Consider the following 24,304-nt stretch of genomic DNA (forward strand, 5'->3'; position numbering starts at 1 on the left):
TTTCATGGAAACCTGGAAATGTCTGAAATATCTGGAGCTGTGCAATGAAGGGACAGGTATGTCACTTTGCAGCAGAAAGCAGTTATGTTGAGCTGGGAGGTAGGATGGACAAGGGCCTCACATGTAGGTCCCACTTTCAACAGAGCAGCTTAAATTAAGAATGGATTCTGTTGTGAGAGCATCTCCGTGTGCCTCTCCCCATGGTGGCTCAGCAGCTCATCAGCTGCTGTTCTGTGATGTACCCTGGTTAAGAATAGCATCTTCTCTGCTGGATCAGAGCAGGGAAAGAGCCAGTATAATCCTTGTGAGGTGCAAAGGAATGTCAATGATAACCAAAGTGGGACAAATTAGGGCTGCTGAGATCCTTGGTAGGGATGGAAATACAGGGTAATAGCCACCCTGTAAATGCCAAGGAGACTTGAATTCACCTTTGAGGCTGCTGGGAGTCTGAGCAGTTAATTGCATGGATTTGCTTGAGGCCATCCTCTTTTTTAGCTCACTGGCAGTCATTCTGGCTTTCAGAGCTCCTGTTCTGAGTCATTATTTTGGCCCTGGTTTGTACAGATCCCTTTGTCTCACAGTGAGCTTGCTCAGCATCGCTGGGTAGGAGCAAGCAAGTGTCCTTGTGCTTGGTGTGAGTCAGAACTGAGGAACAAACTGTGCTTGAGCTCCCAAGCAAAGCTTTAGCACAGGGAATGGGTCCATCCATCCATCCATCCATCCATCCATCCATCCATCCATCCATCCATCCATCCATCCATCCATCCATCCAGGACCAGGGACTGGGTCCATCCCACTTACTTGGGATTGTGCTGTAGGGCTGAGCTTCACCTCTGATAGTTGCCTCCAATTGCAGCTGCACTGCAATATTCTCTTTGTGAATGTGTTTGAAGGAAACTGCATATCATTTAATCCTGCCTTTTACATTCAGGCTGGGTTTTTCCCCCTGGAATTAAAATACTGTGCTGGCATGGTATTATTGAACACAGAATTAAAAGTAATTTTCAGTTTACCTGTAACATCTTTATTTTGAACCTAGTAAGAGGCTCTTGGTTGTAAAGTTTTATGATAAGTGATGAGATAAAAGATGCTGGGTGGCTGTGCCAGTGTAGATGCACCTGTATTGTGTGTGAGCATATTGGGAATGTGTGCTCAGCTTTGCTGGGGCAGGGGGTTGCAGAAACTGAGTTGTATGGGGCTACCAGATGCTGCAGGATAAAAGTTCTGATTGAACAACTGGTGTAGTGAAAGAAAACGTCCTTATTTTTCCTTGGAAGTGTTTTTTTAAAAAACATGTCTTTCTCTGATGCTGGTGTTTTGGTCCTGAGCCTGGTCAAGTTCTCCCCGTGCCACCTCTGAGTCCAGTGCCCAAAGCAACCAGCTGTGCATTGTAATTGCCTGAAGTAATGTCGTGTATCAGCAGAGCTGAACTATAAATAACTTTGATTGGGCACAGAAAGTTCAGTAAGTTAAAGAACAGTGCTTTTGAGGCATTTTGTCATCCCAAAATGGAGACTGCCACATGGATTAATCATCGTCTGCATGTTGTGTAGTTTCCAGCCACTTAACAATAGTTAGAAGTAAACTTTATATTCACTCCTGAGCACTTCCCATTTCTGAGGTGTTCTTATAAAGCATAGGACAAAATATTATTCTTGGGTATGAAGGAGACACAGTTCTACTAGTGCAGGAAGAAAGTCATGGAACTGTAAAGCTACTGAAATTGGTGTTTCTATTTGTCCTGAGGAGCTGGGCTACCTGCCTGACGTTTTACCCTAAATAGCAGTTTCTTAGCTTAATTAGATTTCAGATGCAGATCTCTGAACATTATTTGATTTCCTTTGTCCTTCATTTCTTCCTCAAGGGGTCATGGATACTCACAGGATAAAGATGATCCCTCGGATGTCATTGAAAACATAGCAAGAAGTGTTTTGTCCTCCTCAGCTTCTCTGAGCTGTGAACAAATATGTTTGCTTACTTCTTCTTTGACCCACCAGACACATAGAATGATGTGGTTTCCCATGGGAAATTTTTTTGTCAAAACAAGCAGAAACAGGTTGTTGAAGCAAGTCTTTAAATTCAGGTGGAAAAAAACATCCCTAAGTCAGTGACTGCCCCGTGTCTTCACTTCTGATCACTTGATTTTTCTGGTTGACTGGCACTTTGCTATGGATCTGAAACACATGTTGATAGATATCTCCCGACTGCAGAGACAGCAGCCTAACTTCATAGGGAAAGAGACAGTAAAGATGCTCAAAGGATGCAGGTTCAGAGCTGCCTGATTAAACCTAGCCTAAGGGAATTCCCTTTCTCATGAATGGTCTACCTTTGTCTGCTGTGGTGACTTTTCTTCCTTTTAGCAGATTGTCTTGTAGCTTGTCTTGCCAGGGAATTAAAAGCTTCAGGCTGCCATTTGTGTGGAGCTATTAAATATGGATGACCCAAGCAAGGGGCCTCTTGCATATGAAACCTGGTATTCTGGTCTTCTCTCTTTCTGATTTTTCTGTTCTTTCAGATATGCTAAATATACCTTTGAAGTTTCTTTCCTTCTTGTGTAAAATAGACTTTCATAGGTGAACCTTGCAGCCTGGAATTAGGAGATACTGGTTCCAGCTGGACACACAGAGCAGGCCATGTAATTGTTGTTTGCCTCAAATTCCCCATGTGTAATGTTGAAACAGTAACATTCTTCCTCCTCTGTGCAGCTCTTGGAGCTTTCTTCTGGGTGGCTAACTAAGGAGCCATAATGTAGTCTAGACCTTCTGCAGTCTGGTGGGAAGCTCTGCTGGAAGGTGTCTTGTCTGGGGAGGCTATGGATCCATAGGCAAAGAGTAGAGTCTTTCCTGTTTCTGATCAGGAATTCACGGGGAGAAATATACCTGTGTGCTAAAGACATCAGACCAGCTGTGTGAGTGCAGGGAGTCCTTCCAGTCTAGCTTGCACAGAGTCAGAAAATATGTGTCTTAAGCAGATCTGATGATTTATTACCTGTGGTCTGTATGCCAGTGGCCCTTAAGTGTAAAGCCTTGATTTTTCAAGTAGTTCATGTTGTTGGCAGACTGATAGTTTAGCTGCCCAGACATGAATGACTGCAAGATGCGTAAGAAACTCATCTGGCCAAAAACTCATTTCATAAAAGTCTTTTTTGATGCAAGGATATCAGAAAGGCTGGACTTTTCTAGCCTCACTTTTGGGGTAAGGTGTGTAGGTTTTATGTTCCACTAGACCTGGGGAGCTATGGAGGATCAGGAGGAAGAAGATTGTGAGAGATGGAATTCTCTTGGAGGTTTGTGTAGCAGCCCTTCCCCTGCTTGGGTCAGGAAGTAAGGAACGGATGTCTGTGCTGAAGGATGACTGTAAATCTGATGGTAGAAATCTTTGGAATAGGGGAGTTAAAATGCAAGCTGTTCCCAAAACTGAAATGTTTTGTGCCTAGGTGCAACAGGCTGGCAGTTATTTCCCTTTGTGAGGGCTGGCTTTCTAAAAGACATGATCAATGTTGGTATCTCTTGGAAAGAGATATGATAGGTTTTACCTGTGCCGAACACAGGGATTATTTGCTCAGTTCAGAGGTGATCCCACAGCTAGACAAAAGATGGAATATTGAGTTTTGCTCTGATAGACGTCCAAGGAGACATAAATCTCTTTAAAACCCCAAGTAACCTACCACAAAACTGTCCGAGAGAGATTGCTTCAAGACAGCACAATTATAAAATACTCTGAAGGGCTGAATAGGGTTTTTCCCCTTCTTGTGATATTTGGCGTTGAACTTTAGATACATCATTTTGAACATGGCCTTTTAAAGTAACTTTCTATTCTGGCCCTGTCATTTTTAGGGCTGTAAAGGAAAACCAAAATGCCAGGGAAGGAGAGGAAATGAAAATAAAGAGTGGGGCTAAAGAGTAGGTTTTGATCATCTTTGCAAGAAGTGGCATCATCTGTGAGAACAAAAGTCTTCAATTGCTGCAACTGGAGACAGCTTCTAGTCTCCAATTCTATTTTGCCCTGAGCCAACCAGCCAAATAAAAACAGCAACATAAATCACTGCTGGCAGAACTTAGCAGTTATGCAACGTCCAGTGCACCACATGCCTATTTTTAGATCAGTTTTACACTAGCAGAATTTACTTTATGAAATCTAAAAAGAATGTCTGTTCAGAGGCTGGGGGATAAAGATGGTATTTAGAAAGTGCAAAATGTAAAAACACTTAGTACAAGGATGCTCTAGCAAGCCCTGCTTTGGCAATACTGATATCCTTTCAAAAATGTTGGCTCAATCAGGCATTCTAATGAAGACTAGGGGATATTTTTCATCAATAGGCCCTTGAATTTCTAATGTGCAATTGCTGTTTGAATGGTTAGCTGTGCTCCCTTTACCCAAACAGCTGAACATCAGACTCACATACCGTGCTCGTTATCCAAGACCAGATGTGCCTCTTCTCTCCTTTACATTTGACTTAATTCTCTTACTATTGTAATTTTGCTTTAGTTTGTACTGTGTGTAATCTTGTTCCCAAAGCTTTTTGTTCAGATTCAGAACAGGCAATGATTGGGAAAAGTTTGACCTTTCAGCCTGTAGATATTCTAGCAGATGAAACACAGTCTGCATAGTTAATGTATCTCTGATATTTCTGGGATTTCCGCCATAATTTTGACAGTTTTCAATCATGTCTTGAAGCAAATTAGTATTCTGACTGTTGCATGATCCATATTGATCTTTTTCCCCCAAACCTTTCTTCTAGGTAACAACCTTGATGCCATCCATGACATAACTGTGGCGTACCCCCAAAACATTCCTCAGACAGAGAAACACCTTTTGAAAGGAAACTTCCCAAAGGAGATTCACTTCCACGTCCGGAGATACCCCATAGAGAGAGTGCCCACTTCCAAGGAGGAGCTGCAGCGTTGGTGCCGGCAGCGCTGGGAAGAGAAGGAGGAGAGACTGCGACGCTTCTACGAGGGTGGAAGATGCTTCAGTGCAGCTGGGAAAAGCATTGTCCCGCCCTGCAAATCCGAGCTCAGGGTCCTGGCCGTGAAGTGCGCCTCGCTCCTCTACTGGACGGTGTTCCCGCTGGGAATGCTGGCGCTGCTCTACCTGTACAGCTTTGCACAGTGGTACTTTGTGGCCATGATCATCTTTTTTGTTGTGCAGCAGAAGATATTTGGTGGGCTGGAACTCATTGAACTCGCTTGCCATCAGTACTTTAAAAAGCAACAGAAATTTCACAACACAAAAGTAAAAATCAATTAGTTACAGGGTAGAGGAAGGGTGGTTTTGAGATGCCCTGCAAATTTTATGCACAGGGAACAATTTTTGCATGAGAAGTGTCTTTTACTATCGCCATTGTTAGACAATTGCACATGATTCTGTGAAGAGAAAGAAAAATGTTAGTTGTTGCTACACATGAAAATGGTAGTTTTTAATCTCTGAATGTAATTTCGACATTGCTCTCACAAGCAGCTAGCAGCTGCATTCTGCTGTCATTGAGAAACAAACTGCTGGATTACTGAACAATCATAAGGACATTAATAAATGTGATGTGCACTGAAGTTTCATGTAGAAACCCAAACAGTTCAGCAAAGAGAGGCAGATGTATGATTTCTTTAGAGTCACCTTGGTGTGAAGTAAGCACCGAATTTGGAAAACTGGTAAATTTTGATGGTAGATGAAAGTTGAAGGAGAAGTTGTTCTGTTTCTTTTTTCTATTTCAAATACTCAAACTTATTTTGTAGTAACATTTTTGCATAAGCTTTTCCAAACACTACTGAACTATTCACCTATTCTGGCTTGGTCACTCAGGAGGATTTTCAAGCCTTGCAGTCTTGTGTCATACTACCGAAAGCAGTACAGTGCTCACTCTGCCTCCATTTAAGTGTTTGCTGATTATTTAATAGACCTCTGCAGCTAAGTTTTTATCTCTCACTGTTTCATACTGTTCTAGGCTCTCTGTTAGCTGTGGGAGACTTGTTCCTACTGTAGTATGCAGAGCTGCAGGATAGGGGAGCTGGTTTTTTATTGGTTTATTGGTATTTTTTTCCTCACAGAGGCAAAAATAGCTGTTTGTCTCTGAGTAACTGGAAAATGTTTTTAAAAAAGGCTTCCTTGTATCCTTGTAGACATTCTTTGGTTGGAAACATTTTATTTAGTTTTCAGAGTAGGCAAGATACCTTTTTTTCTTTTTTTAAATTTTTTGTAGTATTACTTTTGGTTTTCACATTGCTTCCTTTGGCATTTCACGTGTCCATGTACATAAGCAGGAAGACTGCTTGTTCCTTGCATGTCAGAGAGACCTGTTGAAATGCAACAGTTCTCTCCTTGGTGGTACAAGAGATGGGTCTGAGTTTTAGACTTAGCACAGGGAAGAGCCGCATCTTCCCTTTGCATACTGGCTTTGTTTCCTGATGGCATCATTACTTTTTCAACCTCCTTCACAACTTTTGGTACTTTCCCTTATTTTCATGACATTCATAAAACCTGAAGGCTTAAACTCAGACAAGGCACTTTGAAGTGCATCCCTTGTCATATATAATAAAAATAATGTTCATGCTCACATAGAAAAAGACAGAAATGTTGCCAGCACTTCGGAGATACTTCAGGTCTTCAGGTTAAATTGTTTTGCAACCTCCAAAATTTTAGACAACTTGAACAATTGTATTGCTGCAAAACCTTCCTGACTTACTAAATATTTGTTTTTTGTTGCATGGGGGCTTGTTTGAGCTGGACCCAGATGGCCTGGCTCCGTTTGTTGAGTGGCGTTGCCGTGAAATGTGAAAGTCCAGAGTGCAAACCGTACCTCGTACTGTGCTGCATATCTCAAGTGTTGGGCAGCATGGTGGGCACACCTGCTTGCTTCTAAATTACAACACTAAGCATGTTGTCTAATGTGTTTGTTTTAAAGACCATTTTTGGACGAATCACCAGCCTCTATTCAACTGTCCCTTGCAAGGTGACAAGTCTTTTTTAATCTGTGCTAATAACTAATTGTTATTATGCGGAAAGTACTTGAAGCCATCTGGTTTACTCCAAATTTTTTAATCCCTTTTTTTTTAAAAATAAATAAAAGTAGGTTTATATTTAGGGTTATATTGCTTAATGATTTTTTCATGTTTGTATTTGTGTACCTGACAACTGGTGTTGCATTGTCATGAGTGGAAGGAGGTGTTTTTTTAAAGCAGTTCTGTGATACCACAGGCGTGGTTTCAGCTTAAACTTCCATAGCCTGTCTTCTCTTCAGCCAATACCCTGCACATTCAGGTAACCCACTGCAAGGGAAAACCTAAAAACCTCGTTTGTGGTTAATGCAGAGGAGACCTAAAATGCTTCTTCCAGTCTGTCCTGAGCCACGGCTGTGCTTTCATACCAGGAGTACCCATAGCCAGCCTACTCCAATAGCCTTAACATCATCTTCAGGAATGACTTCAGAGGACAGGTTCCATGTGTTGGTGACATAAAATACCAGCTACACTTTTCTCGGTCGTTCAGAGAACTTTGTGGTGTCATCAGATGTACCAGGAGCACCAGTGTGAGTCTTGGTCACGGCATGGTTCAGGATTTATGTCTCTGTGTAATTTAAGTTGGGCTCTGAAAATGAAGTCAATGCAATTCATCGTTGACCCTTACAAGGGATTTCCTCCCAGCTGGAGCCAAGCATGTAACCTACTGTAATGTGGTATAAACATCCTGCAAAATCTGTAATTCATCTTTCTCCCTCATGTGTTTGGATCAGAGAGAAAGAATAATTTGCTTTTCAGTTGGTAATGTCACGTTTGCAGTGCCCAGCTCCATGGTTCAGGGTGAGTGGAAAGTGAAGAATCCTCCTCCATGTGTTTGATGTAGATGTTTAGATTATGTGCATCATTTTTCAGGTCAATTAGAAATGCAAGATGGGAAAAATGTTGAATAAAAACTAAAAATTTTCTGGGTGGAAAAGCTTCTTTGTTTAAAAAGTGATTAAGGAACTGGGGGAAGATTTTTCTGTGAATGCTTTTTTTCCCTCTGGTGAAAATGTAGCTTTTTAATCAAAAGGTTCTGATATACAGATTTCTTGGGGACTACTTCGTTCCTACCCTGTCTCCCATTTCAAATATCACAAAGTTGGCATTTAAGGATGTGGTTCAATGGTGGACTTGGCAGTGTTGGGTTTCCAGTTAGACTCAGTGATCTTTCCTCACCTAAATCATTCTGTGATCCTGTGCTGGGTGAATTACTTGGACATTTTTTCAATGCTGTTGAGATAAAGGTGCTAGTACTCCAGGAATCCTACAGCCCTCTTCCATGGGGCATGGATTGGTGCTGGATCTCATCTCAGTAGCAGGTTTGTCCCAGTTCACCTTCTCTTGTAGTCCCAGTAGCTGCCTCTCTGAGCTGTCTGCAGGGCCTGCAGGTCTTGCTGGGTCTTGCATACATTGTTTGGGATCAATGCTGTGCTTTAAGGATGTTGCTCCCCTTTTCTCAATCAAATGTTCCCTCATCAGCATCAGGGGGTTTCTTTCTCTCTGCTCAGAACAGAAGGTTGAAATCCTGCCATCTCTGTGTGTCATCAGGCTCATCTGGGTAGCAGGATGTCAGACCAAGACATTTTTCTCTTGATTTCAAAGCTGCAAGGCCCAAAGCTGGTCTGTGAGGTGTTGTCTTGATCATAGGAAATGTAGTTCCTAGTTTTGTGCGTTGCATCAATCGGTGTTGTTTAAAAAAGATCTGTGTTTTGATAACTTGATTTTATATGTGCACTGTATGAAAGGAAACACCAGGACACTACAAACCTACAGAAAGCCTTAGTTTTCAGATTTCACTGATGATATTATTAGAATGTTTTAACCATGTACCAGTTACTCTACAGCAACAATAAAGACCTGAAGCATTGCATGTGTTTAATTTTGCTGTTTTCTTTTTACTGCACCTGGAAGGAACAAACCTTGTCTTGAATTACGATGTGGCTGGCTGGTTTGGGCACACTGGTGTCTGTTTCCATGCTTGACTCATGGATTGTGGCTGTTGGGGGAGGAGAGCCCCCCCATCTCTCCATGGGATGCTGGAAAGGGGTGTCTGGCTCTACCCTCCCTTCCAGCTTCTTCATGTTAAGGCACAGAAACCTTTGAGTGTACAAGAACTACAGCTCAGCTTTAGCCTTGCTGTGCTGCTTAACCAGGATTGCTGAAGAATAACCTGGTAGTGATAGGTGGGTAAGTGCTCCATTTTAGCTGTGTTCTGTTACCTCCCATGTAATACTGACACAAGAAACCATCTATGGCAAGGTTCACATTCTTAGACGGCCGTTCTTTAATGTAGCTTCAGGTCACAGGCCCCGTGATTTCTCTCTCCATTGCTTGAGTGCTAATCTGATGTGGAGGCACAAGGGCTGTGTTTCTCAGCTCCTCATTACCCAGTGAGAATAGCCTGGCTGTGCTGGCTCTAGGGAAATACCCACATCTCCAGCAGGTATCTTGTGGCAGAAAGAAGAAACAGAGACCCTGGTAGCAGTTTCTGCAGCTGGAAATGATAATTGGCCATGTCTGTATATGCTCAGAGCATTCAAAGCCTTTCCCCAAAGTCAAAATGAGTGGCTTGTCACTCTGGAAAGGTGGTTGTCTCTTCCTCTTGGTTTCCTCACAAATATGTAATGAAAAAATGTATTTCTCTGTCTTACTTGGCCTTACAAAAAACATTAGTAAGGGAGGCCAAAGATTATTTCACCCTCCAGCTGCCCCAAACCCCTTCTTTTCAGGGGGGAAATGGTCTGATTTCCTGAGGACATAAGAACTTTGAATCACACTGCAAGCAATCTCAACCAGACAATGCTCCTGGGAGCAGGGAGCATGGGCTGTGCTTATAACATGGCTGGGTTACTGTCACCCTGGAGGGTTTGGGCTGAGGCGTGTGAGGGAGAGAGAGTTTGCCTCTCTCCTTGCTGGGCAAGCAGTTTTACCAGGAGCTGCAATCAGGCCCCTAGTTCTCAAGTAGATGTCTTTGTTCTGTTACAGTAGGGCCTCCAGGTGGTTTGTCATCCCCTTTTCTGCAGGTCTTTGTCTAGGAGGACTGTTTCTCAGGTGGGCATTGCTGCTCTCAGTAGAAGATGGCAGAGTGCTGCATCTGAGATGCTTCATGCATGAGAGAGGCAGACGTGCAGGTGCAGGTAAGTGTAGTGGTTTTGGTGGTCAGCAGCCTCTTCCCTGCATTTCTCTCTCCATCTTGCTTGTCTGAGGGAGGAGGTGAGGCCCCTTTCACCCACAGCCTCAGGGTTCTATGCCCGCAGCTTCAGGGAGCAGAGAGCACCTTCAGCTTCATCAGAGAGAAGAGCTAAAGGGGCTCAGGCCTCAGCATTGCTTCTGCATCCCCAGAGAAGGATGAGCTGCTGCATGGTGTGGGAGGAGCAGGAGGCATGGCTTCCTGCAGAGCCATAACCTGGCACTCCCATCACTGCTGGGTCTTGCCCTCTGCTCCCCTGCTCTATTTCTTCCCCTTTCTTCATGGCTTGCTCTGCTCTTTGAACAGCTGTGTGTCCAGTCATCCAGGGGAAAGGGATGTAGATTAACACTGAACCCAAAGAGGAGGGAAATATTAGGGATAACAGGATAGAGGTGCTAGGGAAGGTGTTGCCTCCTGCTAGTGCTGGGTGCAGTTGTTGGGAGCATGTCATCCTGTTTTACAGCCTGAAAGGAAAGGTCTGTGTTAAAATACTTCTTTAGGTAGATGTCATTTGAGAAAGTGAGAAGAGAAAGAACATCCACCATAGGGTGGTTCCCAGCAGGACCACTGGACTGCCCCAGGAGTCTCTCTGTTCTTCCCTGACAGGCTGCCCACCAATGCTGGCATTGCCTGTGTGCCCCTGTAGCCACAGGGTGCTGTCTCCTCTCTGTGCTCACACTAATTACTTGATGTCCTGTGTTTAAAGATATGCAAATGGCTCCTTCTGCTTCTTTTCCTGGCACTTGTGCAAGACCCTGAGTTCTTTAAGGATAGAATAATCACTCACTGTCAGGAAGATTCCCACTGGCAGGCTGGGAAGCTATCCACCTTTCCAGGGAAGCTTGCAAAATCACTTGTAACAGTGCTGCCTTATGCAATCCATGTTTTCCCTGGTAGCCAGGTGCTTCCTCACCTTCCTGGCAAGGACCTGCTTCATCATTCCCCTCCCCACTGGCACAGTTAGTTTCCATTCCCGATTACCCACTGAAATTATTCAAGTGGAGTTGTGCCTGCTGGTAGGTCCTGAGGTTTGCTTCCTACAGCTTTGCACCCCCTGCCAGTGCTGCTCAGAGAGCTCTCTGAAACTCAGCACTGAACTCACTTCATTCAAGTGCCCTTTTTATAACTACCTAAGCAAAGGTCCCCACTTTCCCAGGGCTTTTCTTGGTGATTTCTGATGGGCGCAAATGATCAGTCAGTGGGCTGGTCTCAAGGTCATGGCAGGGAAACCTTCTGGCACTTGAGGATCAGACAAACATGCACAGTCCTGGACATGGGCAGGTCAGGAACTGAAATTGTGCTGCTTCTCACACACCTTAACACCAATCCCTGCAGGAGCAAAACCAGCATTTAAAGGAAATGCTCTAAACCTGTCTTGGCAGCAAACAAAACTTTTGTGATTCCTTTCTTGCTCTATGCCTTCCTTCTCCTCTCTCCCTCCCAGGAGTGAGAGACGAGAAGGTTTTGGGACACCCTCTGTTGCTTGAAGCAGGAGAAAAATTATCCTGGAGCCACTGTGCTACAGGGATCAGGCTGTGCTGGCCAAGTTCACAAAGCAGGACTTGAGGACTGCTTGACACTGCAGGCTCCTTGCACTTGTCTGTCCCTGGAGAGCCACACAAGGAAAAAGAGAATGGGCCCAGTTCCTCACTGGGCTTTGGTGTGGGCACCTGCCAGCTCATTCTTCTGCATGAAGAATGTGAGATCCTTATGGCCAACACAAGGACAAAGGACATGAAACATCATCCCACAGGATCCCAGAGCTTCAGCCAGCAGCTGGGAAGCCAGAGAGGAGCACCTGGGAAAGAATCTGCTGACCAACAGCCCTCAGGTGGCCTTGGTGCTCTTGTCAGAGATGCTGTGAGTGCTGTGTGCCAAGGGTAGGGACTGAGCACAGGCACCCTTACTGCAAGCCAGGGCTGTGTCTGGCATCAGGCTCTAATGTTGCAGTGAGGGAGGCTCGGTGACTGCTCAATATGAGAATCAGCAAGCTTTGTTTATTGATTAGAGCATCAGACATTTAAGCACCACACATAATAAGCTCATGCATACTTTGTAAGCTAAGCAATCTCTTGGTTATTCTTACTTCTTCATTCTTTACAACTTACATCTCTCTTTTCTCATGCTCTGCTCTCGGCTACAGCATCTTTGTTATCATAATACAGCTATACTCAAGGCCACAGCGTCTTCACAGGTGCGGGGCCTCAGATCAGCTGGGTCTGGTACTTTTCCAATTCTCAGCTATCCAGAACATGTCTACGTGACCTTTGTCATGTAACCAGTCCCCAACACTCTAACACTCACCTGTGGGTTTGATGCTGAATGTCCATCTGGGACAAGTATTATTCCTGGCCTCCGAGGCCTTGGCTGGGACAAGGGCAGGACAGTGCAGGATGTAGCAGGATAACGGCAGCAAATGCCACACTGCCAGCAGCAGTGAGGGCTGGCACAGGTATTCCAGCTACAGCAACCCAGGGGCCTGGCTGGCCTGTCCCTGCCATGTGCTCAGTGCACCCACCCCCCAGGAGTTCATCCTACTGATTTGGTGGGGTTTTGTCTGACTCAGCTGATGTCCAGCTGTGATCTCTGCTCTCTCACAGTTCCTGCTCCTGCACCGTGCAGGGGATGTTGTGTGGTCTCAGAACGTGGGGTGCCTCAGCCTCCATGCCCAGCCTGGCTTTAAATGAAGGTGTTGAAGCTCTCTGAATAGTCTGGTCTCCTTCTCTACTCCTGCACTGGGATGAGTGACAGGGGCAGGGCAGCTGGCTCAGGCCTCTCTGGTTCATCACAGGGCTCTTGGAGCAGGGCAAGGGCAAGCCTGATCCTGTGGTCACTCTGTGGCCAAGTGTCACATCTAGTGGACATCCCCAGCCTCTCTCTACAGATGCTGTGCTCCTCTAGAAGTTTTGCTTCCTGCCTGCACTGGGGAAAGGAAGATTCTTTTCCAGGAGCCCCTGAGAGGCAGCACAAGGAGATGTTTTATGCAAGATCACAGCAAGGTGTTCAGGTCTGCCTCCTCACAACATGTGAAGGTTAAAGGCAGGCTCTCAGCTTTCCACTGCTAATGACAGAAAGTGCTTTGTGAGAGAGAGAGCATAATTAGGGATTAATGAGAAATGAGCCTGTGGTTTTATTACCCGTTGGACATCAGTCCCGTGGATGAACAAGAGAGGTTGCATTAGATGCTTCCTGCTGAGTCCTTCCATCAGGAAAGTCCTTAGCAGACTTTCTGCATCATTTAAGGACAGGAGGTAGAGGAGGGCACTGCAGGCAAGGAGTGCTGGGGCTTGGTGTCCTCTGCTGCAGGCTGGGACAGGCCCTAGATCTGTGGCCCCATGTGGGGACTGTGGACCTTGGGGCAAAGACCCTGGCTCTGCTGTTGGCTCTGCCACTGCACAGTGGCACATGTCACACACCTCCTGCATCCCAGCTGGGTCAGCAGGACTGGAGACATCTCCTCAGCTGGTGCCCAGTGGCAGCCACAGCATGTCAGGAGAGGCACAGTCCGGGTGCAAAACAGAGCTATTTGCTTGTGTGAAGGTCAGAGCAGATCCCACCACTTTGGGATGAGCCTTCTGCCCTGCTTCAGCCTGAATCCAACAGTGAGGGAAGCTGGAAGAGATCAGATGAAGACAGGAATAAAACGGGGGAGGTTAAACACCTGATTTTGAATTAGCTTTATCATTCCTAGCCACTGCATAAAAGCTATTAAAGTTATTACAGGACATGCTGGATGCTGGCACAGCAGGACAACAAATACAAGTAGAGTGGTCCTTGTCATAAATATCACTCAGGCTGTCTTGACAGCCCTCTGCCATCCTGTCGCTGCTCGCAGCCAGCTCGGCTGAGCGATGCCAAACCAGGGCTGCAGCTGATGGGAACAGCTCCTTCTCTCTCTAAATGATAGAAAGCTTGAATCCTCAAGGAAAAGAAACCTCCTGCTGTGGGGCAGACCTGCTTTCCCTGGGTCCTTTCCACAGGGATCTTGCTGCAAGTGCCACACGGAACCAGAGGCCAGGATTTGAAAACCATAGCACAAAAAGAAATCATCCCACTTGTGCATGCATTTGTCAAGTCTATTAATAACGTGCTTCACGCTGTACTTTGAATGCTCTCTTTAATGATTACTCTGCATCTTGCCACTCAGCCATTGCAGTCACATCTAAGTCCTAAAATTATCAGACATTCATCTTGTAAAATCACAGCCTGACTCCCCTGATAACTCACTCTGTGATACCAAGGCATCTTTATTGCCAAGCACACAGGTAGGTGCTTTTGCTGCTCTGTTAACTAAGCCAGGTGCCTTTTCCAGTGACAGACCATGGCACCCCCTCGGTATAAAGTCCTCTGGTTACCCCTCTGGTCTGCCAAATGCTCTGACACATCCAGTTAGGAGACAAAGCCAACTTTTAGCTCAGTGTCTCCAAATCCTAATCCTCCCACTTTATCATGTCTCCCTGAGCAGAGGGGAGAATTAGAAAGGGGGGGCCTTGCCCCCACACCAGCAGTGATGGGCAGAGCAGTGAGGTTGCCCTGAACCTGGACTGCTTCCAGAGCCATCAGCCCTCACTGAGTCGGTCATTAAGAGGATGCAGCAGGAAGTCATTGAAAACAGAAGACAATGGAAATAAAATGAAGAGTGAGACATCCATTCACACCCTTGGCAGAGGCATTTCTGTTCCCAGCCTGCCCGCAGGGAGGATGGGTGCTGCTTATTAGACAGGTTATGTAATTGAAGTGGTCTATATTTATCAGGAGAGCATGGCGTACACATCTCGAGGGTCAGAAAGCCCAGCAGTTTGGAGAACATTAGCTCCCCTAATGAATCAGCAGGGAAAAGGACCTAAAAATATGACTGGGCTGCAGAAGGACATCATTGGGTGGCTGGGGGAGCCAAGGTCAGGAGGCCCCCATGTGCCTTTCCAGCTCTGGCTGGAGTGGTGATGCTGTGCTCAGATGGTCATTGCCTCAGAAAAGGCAAAATCCACTTGTGCTAAACTCCTTTCAAACTTTGGCTGTTGTGTTGGATGTTGAGCTGTGCCTAGAGGAGAAGGGAGACCTCCCCTCAATCCATGCCATAACCCCTGTATTGTAAAGTCAGCCTCCTTTTTGCATCATTTTCCCTCTGAGCCTGAAACGCCAACACTTGTGGGATCTATCCTCCTTTTTAGGGCATAGAACTAGTATAAATGGTTGGTTTCTTTCAGGGTCAGGGTAGCCCTTGGCTGGTCCCAGCCATGGAGGCTGGTTTGTTCTCCCTGTGCTGAGCCCCGCTATGGGGGCTGGTCAGGCATGAGCTTTGTGCCAGCTCCTCAGCGCTGGGGACACTTGGGACAGGTTCTTCTTCATCATGCTCAGTGCCCAGCCTTCAGGAGCAGCTGGGCCACCCCACAGTCTCCCAGATGTCATCACAGTGGGGAAGCTGCAGCACATCAGCAGTGGCCCACTGTCACCCTGGAATGAGTGTCAGAGTGGAGACACTGAGGTGAGCCAGCAGCTGGAGGGGTGTTCCTGCTGCTTTGCATGGATGGAGATGTTAGTGAGATCTATTTTTAGGGAACTGGAGAGGGTGGAAGGAAATAACAGATAGCCTTTTTTTGTTTTCTTTGGTTTCTGCTATTTTAAGTGAATTTGTTTGCCTGTGGTGGCAGGGAGCTCAGCTCAGTGCCCTGGTTTACTCAGGGCGTAGGCAAACAGTGGCCTTTACCCCATGCTGTGTTTGTGTAGTGTCACACTGTCATTTATAAGATCCTGAAGGCTGTGCCCTGGACCAAATTCTGCCTTCTTGTAGACAGGTGGGTGGACTTGCCTACCCAGTGCAGAGAGTAGAGCCTGGACACTGTCTTCCCCCTGAGACTGGACAGGCCCTAATGGCTGTGCATTCCTGCCACATCCCCAGTAATGTTTTGGTCCTTGGCTTCACATGATTCAGACAAGCTCTGAGCCCTGCCTACCACTTGGCAGACACTAAAATTATAGAGGGGTCGATTTACCCCTCTATATAATTTATATCATTAGATTGATTTATCAAAGCTGCTCAGTGACCCATTGCAGCCAGGGCTGATGTCCCTCTCGGTGGGGTTTGCAGAGCAATGGTACTTGATTCAAATGCTGCACTCCCAGGGGCTCCCTCTGATCTGCCTGGAGCCTCCATGGTTTGTTGTGGTTTGGAAAAGCTTGGTCAGAAAGTCTTTTCTTGTTGGTATTTTTGTGTGATTCTGAAGAAGAGCTCTCCCCCATGGAAGTCAGGGTGGAGAGTGCAGCTCTCAGGAGCAGTGCAGCTTCCCAACTCCAGCTGGTATAATCCAAACCTTGAGAGGAGGATGAGGATCCTGCTGAGCTCTGAGGAGCCACAGTGTCTTGGGGGCAGTACAGGAAGGGGCCAGAGAGAAGAGCTCAGGGGATGGAGGAATGCAGACTGTGTCAGTGCTCCATGTGCAGCTCTGCAGTCAGGCACAAGCTGGGATCCTGTTCCCTACACCTGGAGATGCTGGCAGCCCTGATGGCAAGCACAGGCCCCTGGAGAAGGACCAGGAGGTGAACACCAGTGGTCACATCTGTGCTGTGGGCTCAGGGCACAGGTAAGGCATTCATCTGCATTGTGCATAGTCTCTGTCCTTCCTTCAGTGTAAAACTTTGGTGCATTTAACATAAGCCACAGGAGGATGTTCTCCCATCACACTCTTACTTCTTGTCTGTGGGGTCTCTGTGGTCACAGCAAAGTCCACCCATGCCACTGGGTCAGTCCTTCTGGGCTCTCACTTGGTCAAGCACCTGGGTGCCACCTCCTCTCTGTTCCCAGCAATGTCACTGGCTGAGGCTGAGACCCAACCCACCACCAGCACTGGCCAGCATCCCTGGCCTCTCTGGGATCAGGCTCTGTCCCACAGCAAGCAAGGAAAAGGACTGATTTAAACACAGCCATGGGGCTGGTCTGCCCACTGCATATTTCCTGAGCAAGGTAATTTATTTGGAAAAGCTGGTCTTAGCAGAGGTGCTTGATTACATTTCTCTGCTCCTGTCCATCCTCTCTGCTGATAACTCAGCTGCCACAGCAGCTCCCCCTCCCCTGGCCCCACATCTCCTGGACAGGCTCACAAGGCACATCCTGCTCCTGCAGTAGCTGCTGAAATTACTTTTTATTTTTAAACCCTGGGCCACAAAATCCCTACCTTTATCATTTGCCCGTGGTCCCAGCAGCTCCACATATTCTCATTAAATAACCACTGATCATCAAGGCACCGATCATCACTGACGGGCCCCAAAAGCAAGGGAGATCCAGATGTCTGGTGTGCCCACAGCTGGTCCCAGCTCCCTGTGGCTTCAAAATATGGGGGTTCTCCTCCCTGGGAAGTTGGGAGAAAGGCTGTCAGGAGCCCAAAGGAATGGTGAGCTTGTGCCTTTCCACGGCAATGTGGGGGCAGGTGGCTGCAAGGACTGAGTTTATGCCAGCCCCACCAGAATTTATACAGACAAACAATAATAATGGTTCTTTACAGGGGGTGATAGAGATGGAAAAGTGGCAAACTGGATTATGGCCTGTGCAATTTCATATTCCTTTTCTGACACAATTTAAATAATCCTTTTTCATAATTTATTTTTAATCTCTGTAGCACAGACCTTGAAGAAGGATGTTACCAGAGCAGGAGGACTACCAGCCATTGATCAGCTGAGTGTGAGGTGGTGCGTATCCATGGGGCAATTTGGGTGCCAACCTGACCCCCAGAAAGAGAAGATTTGAAGGGAGGGATGGATCATGCAGGGATAACCTCAGTCTGATCTGTCCTTAAATGCCCAAATTTCTCAAGTGTTTGGACTCAATGTGTGAAGCTTGTGTTTTGGTTGGGATTAGCTCCTAGCTGGCTTTTCCAGCCACCAGCCTTGCTACAGTGTCTCCCAGGTGAAAGGCCACATTGCATTTTGGGAGAGATCATGCAAAGATTGGAACATGCACAAAGGGAGTCCCGATGAGAAACATTCCGATGAACTCAGTGATGGGAAATCAGAAATCACACCTGAGAGAGGTGACAGGAGAAAACGTGGTCACTGGTGGTTGTTTAGGGCCAGGAGTCTGCTTTCTGGAACAGGATACAGCTGGGCCTGCAACAAATTTAAAGCTTGACAAGGATGCTCAGAAGTCCCTGCTGGGGTTCACTTCACCCTGAGACAGGCACCAGCTGACACATAAATGAACTGGGTTTTCCCCCCAGCTTTCACAAAGGCTGGTGCTGGGCTCTGTAATTGTACAAAGTTTTAGTACAGCTCCTGTCTTGACTAAATATCTTCAGGCATCACTAATTAAATTGAATTTACTGGGATGACAAGTGTCTCTTCTCAGCCACAGATGTTGTAAGTGCAGCTCAGGCTCCAGCACAGCCTGTTTGGACCTGCTGCAGGACCCTCAGGCTTCTCAGGCTCAGGGGCACTGCCTGTGCGCCTCTCCCAGTGTGAAAACCAAGGGGCAAACCAGGCATCAGCCCAACAAGGTTTTTATTTCTGCAAATAACTCAGTTGCCTACAGATCTGTCTGTGGGCAACCCTTTGTCCTCCTCTCTGTGCCCGCTGGGGAGAGTTAATAATAGATGTTGGATGCTGCAGGAAGATGCAGAATTTAAATGAATTCCCTTTCCTTCTCAGTAATAAAAATGTTTCTCCCCTAAGAGCCCCTTGATTAATTGATCCAGCAATTGACAAATCAAGGATGGGAACGCATAAAATCCAATAGAAAGGGATGAAAATAGCATTATGTACCATCTGATGCAGTCAGCGATGTCACACAACCAAATGACGGCAGAAAACTGGGGCCTTGGGCTGGAGGAGCCTTCATTAAGATGAGGCATGGGTGTTATTAAGTAAAAGAACATTGATTTTGTTTGAAAGACTTGGCCATCCATATTAAATATAATCTCTGTAATGTAATCTTGGGAGTGGCTTTAAATGTCAGCGTCACTTGGCTACATCTGCTCGCTGGGGCTGCTGCTCCAAAATGAAGATGGAAACTTCATTCTCCATCACCCATTGTGCTCCCTCAGCAGCCTGATAGGCTGTGCCCAGGCAGGGGGACATCAGCATATGGGTTCCCCACAGGGAATATGGGTGTGCCAGAAAGAACCGTGCATCCAAAGCATATGTGACTGTAGCAAAACAAGTCATTTACTGAGGCAGAAGCAGCCAACACACAGGATATTTCAAAGCCAAAAATTGCTTTAAACTCTGGGCTTTCATGTGAGACTTGAACACCTGGCTAAATCCTCGGCAGCAGTCAACCCATGTAGCTCTAATCAAAGTCCTTGGAAGCTGATCCCCCATCCCAAGTCCAATCTGACAAATTCTGATAAATATTTTTTCTTTGCTGTCACACCGATGTCCAGATCCAGCAACAGCAATGCCCTCTCAGGGCTGCCATGGGTTTGTGTGGGCTCACTGGAGAGAGGTGGCACTTGCTGATGTCCCCATAGATCATCAGAGAAGCGGATGCCTCAAGACTGGGGAAAAGAACTATGGAACTCACAGCCCTGCAGCACAGCTGATGCCAGGGTCCTCAACCAGGTGAGTGTTTCACAGAAAAATGGTGCATGGTACCCCAGCTGGGAGCATGGGCACAGTCCCAAAGGGCCATGAATCTCACATCTCCCAAACCTCAGGGGAGTTGGGGATGTCCCAACTGTCCCTGGGCCACAGTGTGGGAGGGAGGTGAGGAGGAGGAGGATCTCTGATGGGGCCATGAAGCCAAAACCCAGCAATGGTTGGTAGGAGTGCTCTTTTCTGGCTGCCAGGGGCATCTGCAGCCAGAATCCAGCCCAGCACCTGCAGAAGACTCTCACTGTCAGAGACAGAGAAGATTCTATGATGGGAGGGACCATCGGTTTGAAAGCACTTGGGAAAGCATTAGTAGGACCAGGGGAAGATTGGAGACTTTGGATGCAGTTATTCCTGCCTCCCACAGGTCCAGTGGGCACAGAGAAGGCAGTGGTGTGAAGAGCAGATGCCTGAACACATGGACTGCATGGCTCTGCTAAAGGAGCTCGACAAAAGGCATCAGAAGAATTTCCTTGAGAATCAGAAGTGTCCAGACACAGCTGAAGGCACTGAGCCACTTGACTGTAATGGAGTCAATTTTCTCCTTCAAAGTGCAGCATATAAACCTTTTTATAGCCATGCACCAGCAGAGCTATTTTTATTCCCTGCCAGCTGTTGAAAGCCATTTCTGTGGCTCCCTCTCCATGCCCTTGCCCACCATCCCACAGTCACCATTTCATTGCTGCTTGAGCACTTGGGACCTGAATGACAAAGAACCAGAAAGTTACAACTCCGCTCTGGCACTGCTTTGGGGCCAGGAAGGAATTCTGTATGGGTGGGAGCTGGCAGGAGATGGGGAGGGGGGTCAGTGGCAGCAGTCACATGTGGCAGGGCTCTCCCCGTGTCCCTCCATCAGGAGGTCTGCTCTGTACATCGCTTGTGGTTGTGGGGCCACAGCAACAAAGAGCTGGGCCTTTGTGTGGTGAGAAAAGTAGCAGGCTCCAAGGGAAAAGCAGGCACACTGAAAGAAGAAGACCCTTTGGAGGCCCAGAAAATGCCTCTGGTGCTAAGATACTCAATGCCATCCTGCTGGAGATTGTAGGGTTTGTGAGTAAGAACCCTAGTGGTTCTGCCATGATTTTATTGTTCTCCCAAGAACCCTTTTTCAGATACTGAACTGTGTAAACCTTTGCTCTGACCAGCTTCTGCCTGGCCTGGTGTGGGAACAAAACAAACTTTCTCAAACTTTCCACTGACTATTTTTCCATCTCTGTTGTGACTATGAAACAAGAAACGAGATAAAATCACTCTCAAGATCACCCTGGGCAAAGCCCATGTTGTCCTAAGGTAACTGTGAACTAACTGTTATGCTTAAAACAAAATGGGCTTTCCCCCATGTCTTTTATCACACTAACTGCAAAGAAGGAACAGTATTACCTTTCCCTATGGAAAAGGAGAGGGTCACATGCCTGTGACCTGTGTCACCAAAACTGTGACTCTATGGATCAAGTGTAGAGCTCAACATTTGGGGCACAGATGAGGCACAAACTCTTGCCTCCCCTCTCAATCAGTCCCATGGGGGCCCTGAAGGAAATACAAACACCTCTTTGATAACCTCTCTTTGGGAAAAAAAAATAAAAAAAGGAGGAGAAGAAGAAGGAGAAGATGGAAAGAAAATAGATTTGTGTTGGTTGGGTGAATCCAGCCATTTTGAAAAGCTGCAGAACACAAAGGTGAAAACATACATGGAAAGCAAAATACAGGAGCTTTTTTGTGCTGCCAGCAATTTTCCTTCCCTTCACTAAGAAAGGAGCTGCCTGGGTGTGTGGTGGTACAATCTGCTCTTTCAAATGGCTGAGTCAAATACCAGCTAAATTACAAAGAGTTGTACAGAAACTTGAAGGACACATAATGACAATATTTTGTCATTCCTCCCTCAGATGGATGTGGAAAATGGGAAAGAGAAAAAATAATTACATTAGGGTTCAGATAGGATTTTGATAGCAGTTATTAAATGAAATGTAAAGGTTATTTTCAAACCCAGACCCTGGATGCTTCTCCAAGCATGAACAGACTGGCAAATGATCTGAATTTTTCCATTTTCTTGATATTGTTCCTATGGATATGTTTACCACATAGTCTGGCATTGCAAACTTTAATTAAAAAAAAGGAAAGGAACAAGCATTTTGCTGGGTATGCAGGCAAAACACCTACTGGCAGAGCAAGGGCTGGATTTAATATTTCATTGCCAGGACACCTTGCTCTGGGATAAGAGTAGCAATGAGCAGGATTGGGATTCAGACTATATGAAAGAGAGTCTTCTGTTTCTGCTCTCAGCCCTTCAGTTCTTCAACCCTGAATACAACCTGCAGCAGATACTTGGTAGTAAGAGAAGGAAATGTGCCTGGTATTGTCCAAACCTGGCTGAAAAGCCTCGATGTTGATGTCTGTTGACTTTGATGAGTTGGTCTTGGGCACAGGGAGCCAGAGCAGGCAGGAGGCTGAAGGGCTTCTGGAGACATCCAGGCAGCCTTCACACCTGAATTTATAGGAAGCTCCTGCACGTCCTGTTTCTGATTTTTAATCTGGCCAAGTTTACATTGGATTCAGCTGTGCCTAGGTTTTGTCTGAGAAAAGGAAAGAAAAGGCTTCTTGTTGCTCAAACCAGAAATGTCAGTCTTGAAATCAGTCCCAGCCCTAGTGAAGCGATGGACATTGCAGAGAGGAACAATCAGGGCTGACCTTCTCCCTTGAATCCCAGTGTGCAGAGAGCACTTCCCACAGTCTTCAGCACCAGCTGCCCCTTCTTCCATCACACTGGGCTGCAATCTTACTTTTGGACAGCTCCTCTGAGTGACTCGTTTCAGATCCTCCTCTCCAGCTGTATCTTTATCTTCTCCCTCTCTGCCATATGTTTTATCTGTCAGGACTGGTCCCATGTCACCTCTGAATAACTCACCTCAGCTTGCTTGTCATTTTATCTGCCTGCTAGTCAAAAACCAGTTGTGATCCCTCCAGTGTTTTTGGGGCCAGAATTGACTTTGCACCAGCCTGGCAAGATTTTCCTCTCTAAAACCTTTCCATAATCTGCCATGCTTGGAGCACTGGCAGCTGATGCTGGTTTTTGCAAACGAGCAGTGGTTCCCATGGCAGAAGGTGAGAGTGTAGCAGGGCAGTAAAGGCGGTTGATGCCCAGAGTGGTTATTTTCCATTGTGGGGCAGAGACTGTGTTCAGTACCATCCCTGTCCTCTTGCTGCAATGTGCTTGTTGGTGTTGGCTTTTGCTGACCTGTGGTCTCAATATTGAAGCCTGATTAACAATGTGCCTGCTTTCCTCTTCTTCTCTTCAAAGTCTTCTCTTCCCATTTTTAAAGAGCTCAGCACTGCAGGATCATAGAATCGTGGAATGGTTTGGGTTGGAAGGGTCCTTAAAGATCCCAAGCCATATTTAGACAGTGACACCAAGCTGAGGTTACCTGTACAAGCTCCTGCTTGCTCATCCTTCCTGGGTAAGTGAGGCATCCTGTGGCATTCCAGTTACCTTTAACTAACATTGTCACCATAGTATTTTTGGTGCTATTCACCATGAGCACCAAGCACAGCTGTAGTCACACTATTGCTGTGAGAGCCTGGGAAGCAGCATGTGCCGTCAGTGACACACCAGCAGCTCCCTCCCTTCCCAGACGGGGTATTTAGGTATTTACTCTCCCTTACGAGCTTCCCCTGGCTGCTGCCGTTCCCAGCAAGTGGTGACGGTAGAAGGATGCTGCCACCTCCTGCAGAGAGGGTTGCCCGTCTGCATGCTGTGCGTGGCTGTCACAGATATCAGACATGGCATCATCTGAGAAACGCCAGAGGAAAATGCTGAACCACAAAGTATTAAGAGGAAAAGGTTAAAGACCTCTCCCAGCGGCCCTGCGTGTCTTGCCCGAGTGAGAGACTGACTGCAGCAGCCCCCGCCCACCGCGCTGCCGAGCTCCTGCCTGATCCCACGTTTTTCTGTCCCGGAATGTGCGCAGGGAGGACTGGCTGCGCTCCTCGGGGCTGTGCACTGAATGATGATGAAGTGGCATCGTCATGGCAACACGTGCAGATTTCCTGGTCGCGTAGCAACCTGATGCAGGCTGATGTAAGCCGTGTGCTGGCTTCCTCTGCTGGCTGCACTCCTCCGATGTGTCTGGGAGATTTGTGGTGGCTTTAGATGGGGTTTGTCATCGGTTGGACGTGCCGTGACATCAGAATGATGAGGATGTTGTTCTGTGTGTGCACAGAGGGGAAGGGATGGAGATTATCTCCCCTGAGAGCCCTCATCCCGGGCGCTGTCTGGCTCAGGGGCACTAATGTGCACAGCTTGTTATTAGAGGCTTGATAGTAAATTAATTTTGTACTTACTGTAACTGCTTTGTGTAATACAGACTTGAGAAGACACAAAGTTGCCTTTAAGTGATTTTGTCTCAAGCTATCCCCCTTGATTTTTGCTTTAGTCTTCTCAAAGGTACAATATTTTTGGACATGAAGCAGCTGTAAACAGGTTCTGATTTTTTCACAGTATGACAGCACATCAGAGCTGTAAGGGAGAGCTGTAGGCCTGATTTTTGTG

At 46.6% G+C, this 24,304-nt stretch overlaps 2 protein-coding genes across 7 annotated transcripts in view; one reads left to right on the top strand and one right to left on the bottom strand.

The window, feature by feature from the left end:
* The window catches only part of LCLAT1 (lysocardiolipin acyltransferase 1), a 112,045-nt gene extending 103,182 nt beyond the window's left edge, over positions 1-8,863 (top strand). For all 5 annotated transcript variants that reach the window (XM_030236137.2, XM_018921031.3, XM_030236138.2 and 2 more), the window contains one exon: positions 4,742-8,863. In XM_030236137.2, the coding sequence (XP_030091997.1) occupies positions 4,742-5,250 (509 nt within the window). In that variant the 3' untranslated portion in view covers positions 5,251-8,863. The remainder of the gene's footprint in view (positions 1-4,741) is intronic.
* LOC103821325 (serine/arginine-rich splicing factor 7) overlaps positions 1-24,304 on the bottom strand; it is a 1,055,603-nt gene that overhangs the window by 661,898 nt on the left and 369,401 nt on the right. The window lies entirely within an intron of this gene.

Source organism: Serinus canaria, chromosome 3 (genome assembly GCF_022539315.1).
Source record: "Serinus canaria isolate serCan28SL12 chromosome 3, serCan2020, whole genome shotgun sequence".
In the NCBI taxonomy this organism is placed as follows: Eukaryota; Metazoa; Chordata; class Aves; order Passeriformes; family Fringillidae; genus Serinus; species Serinus canaria.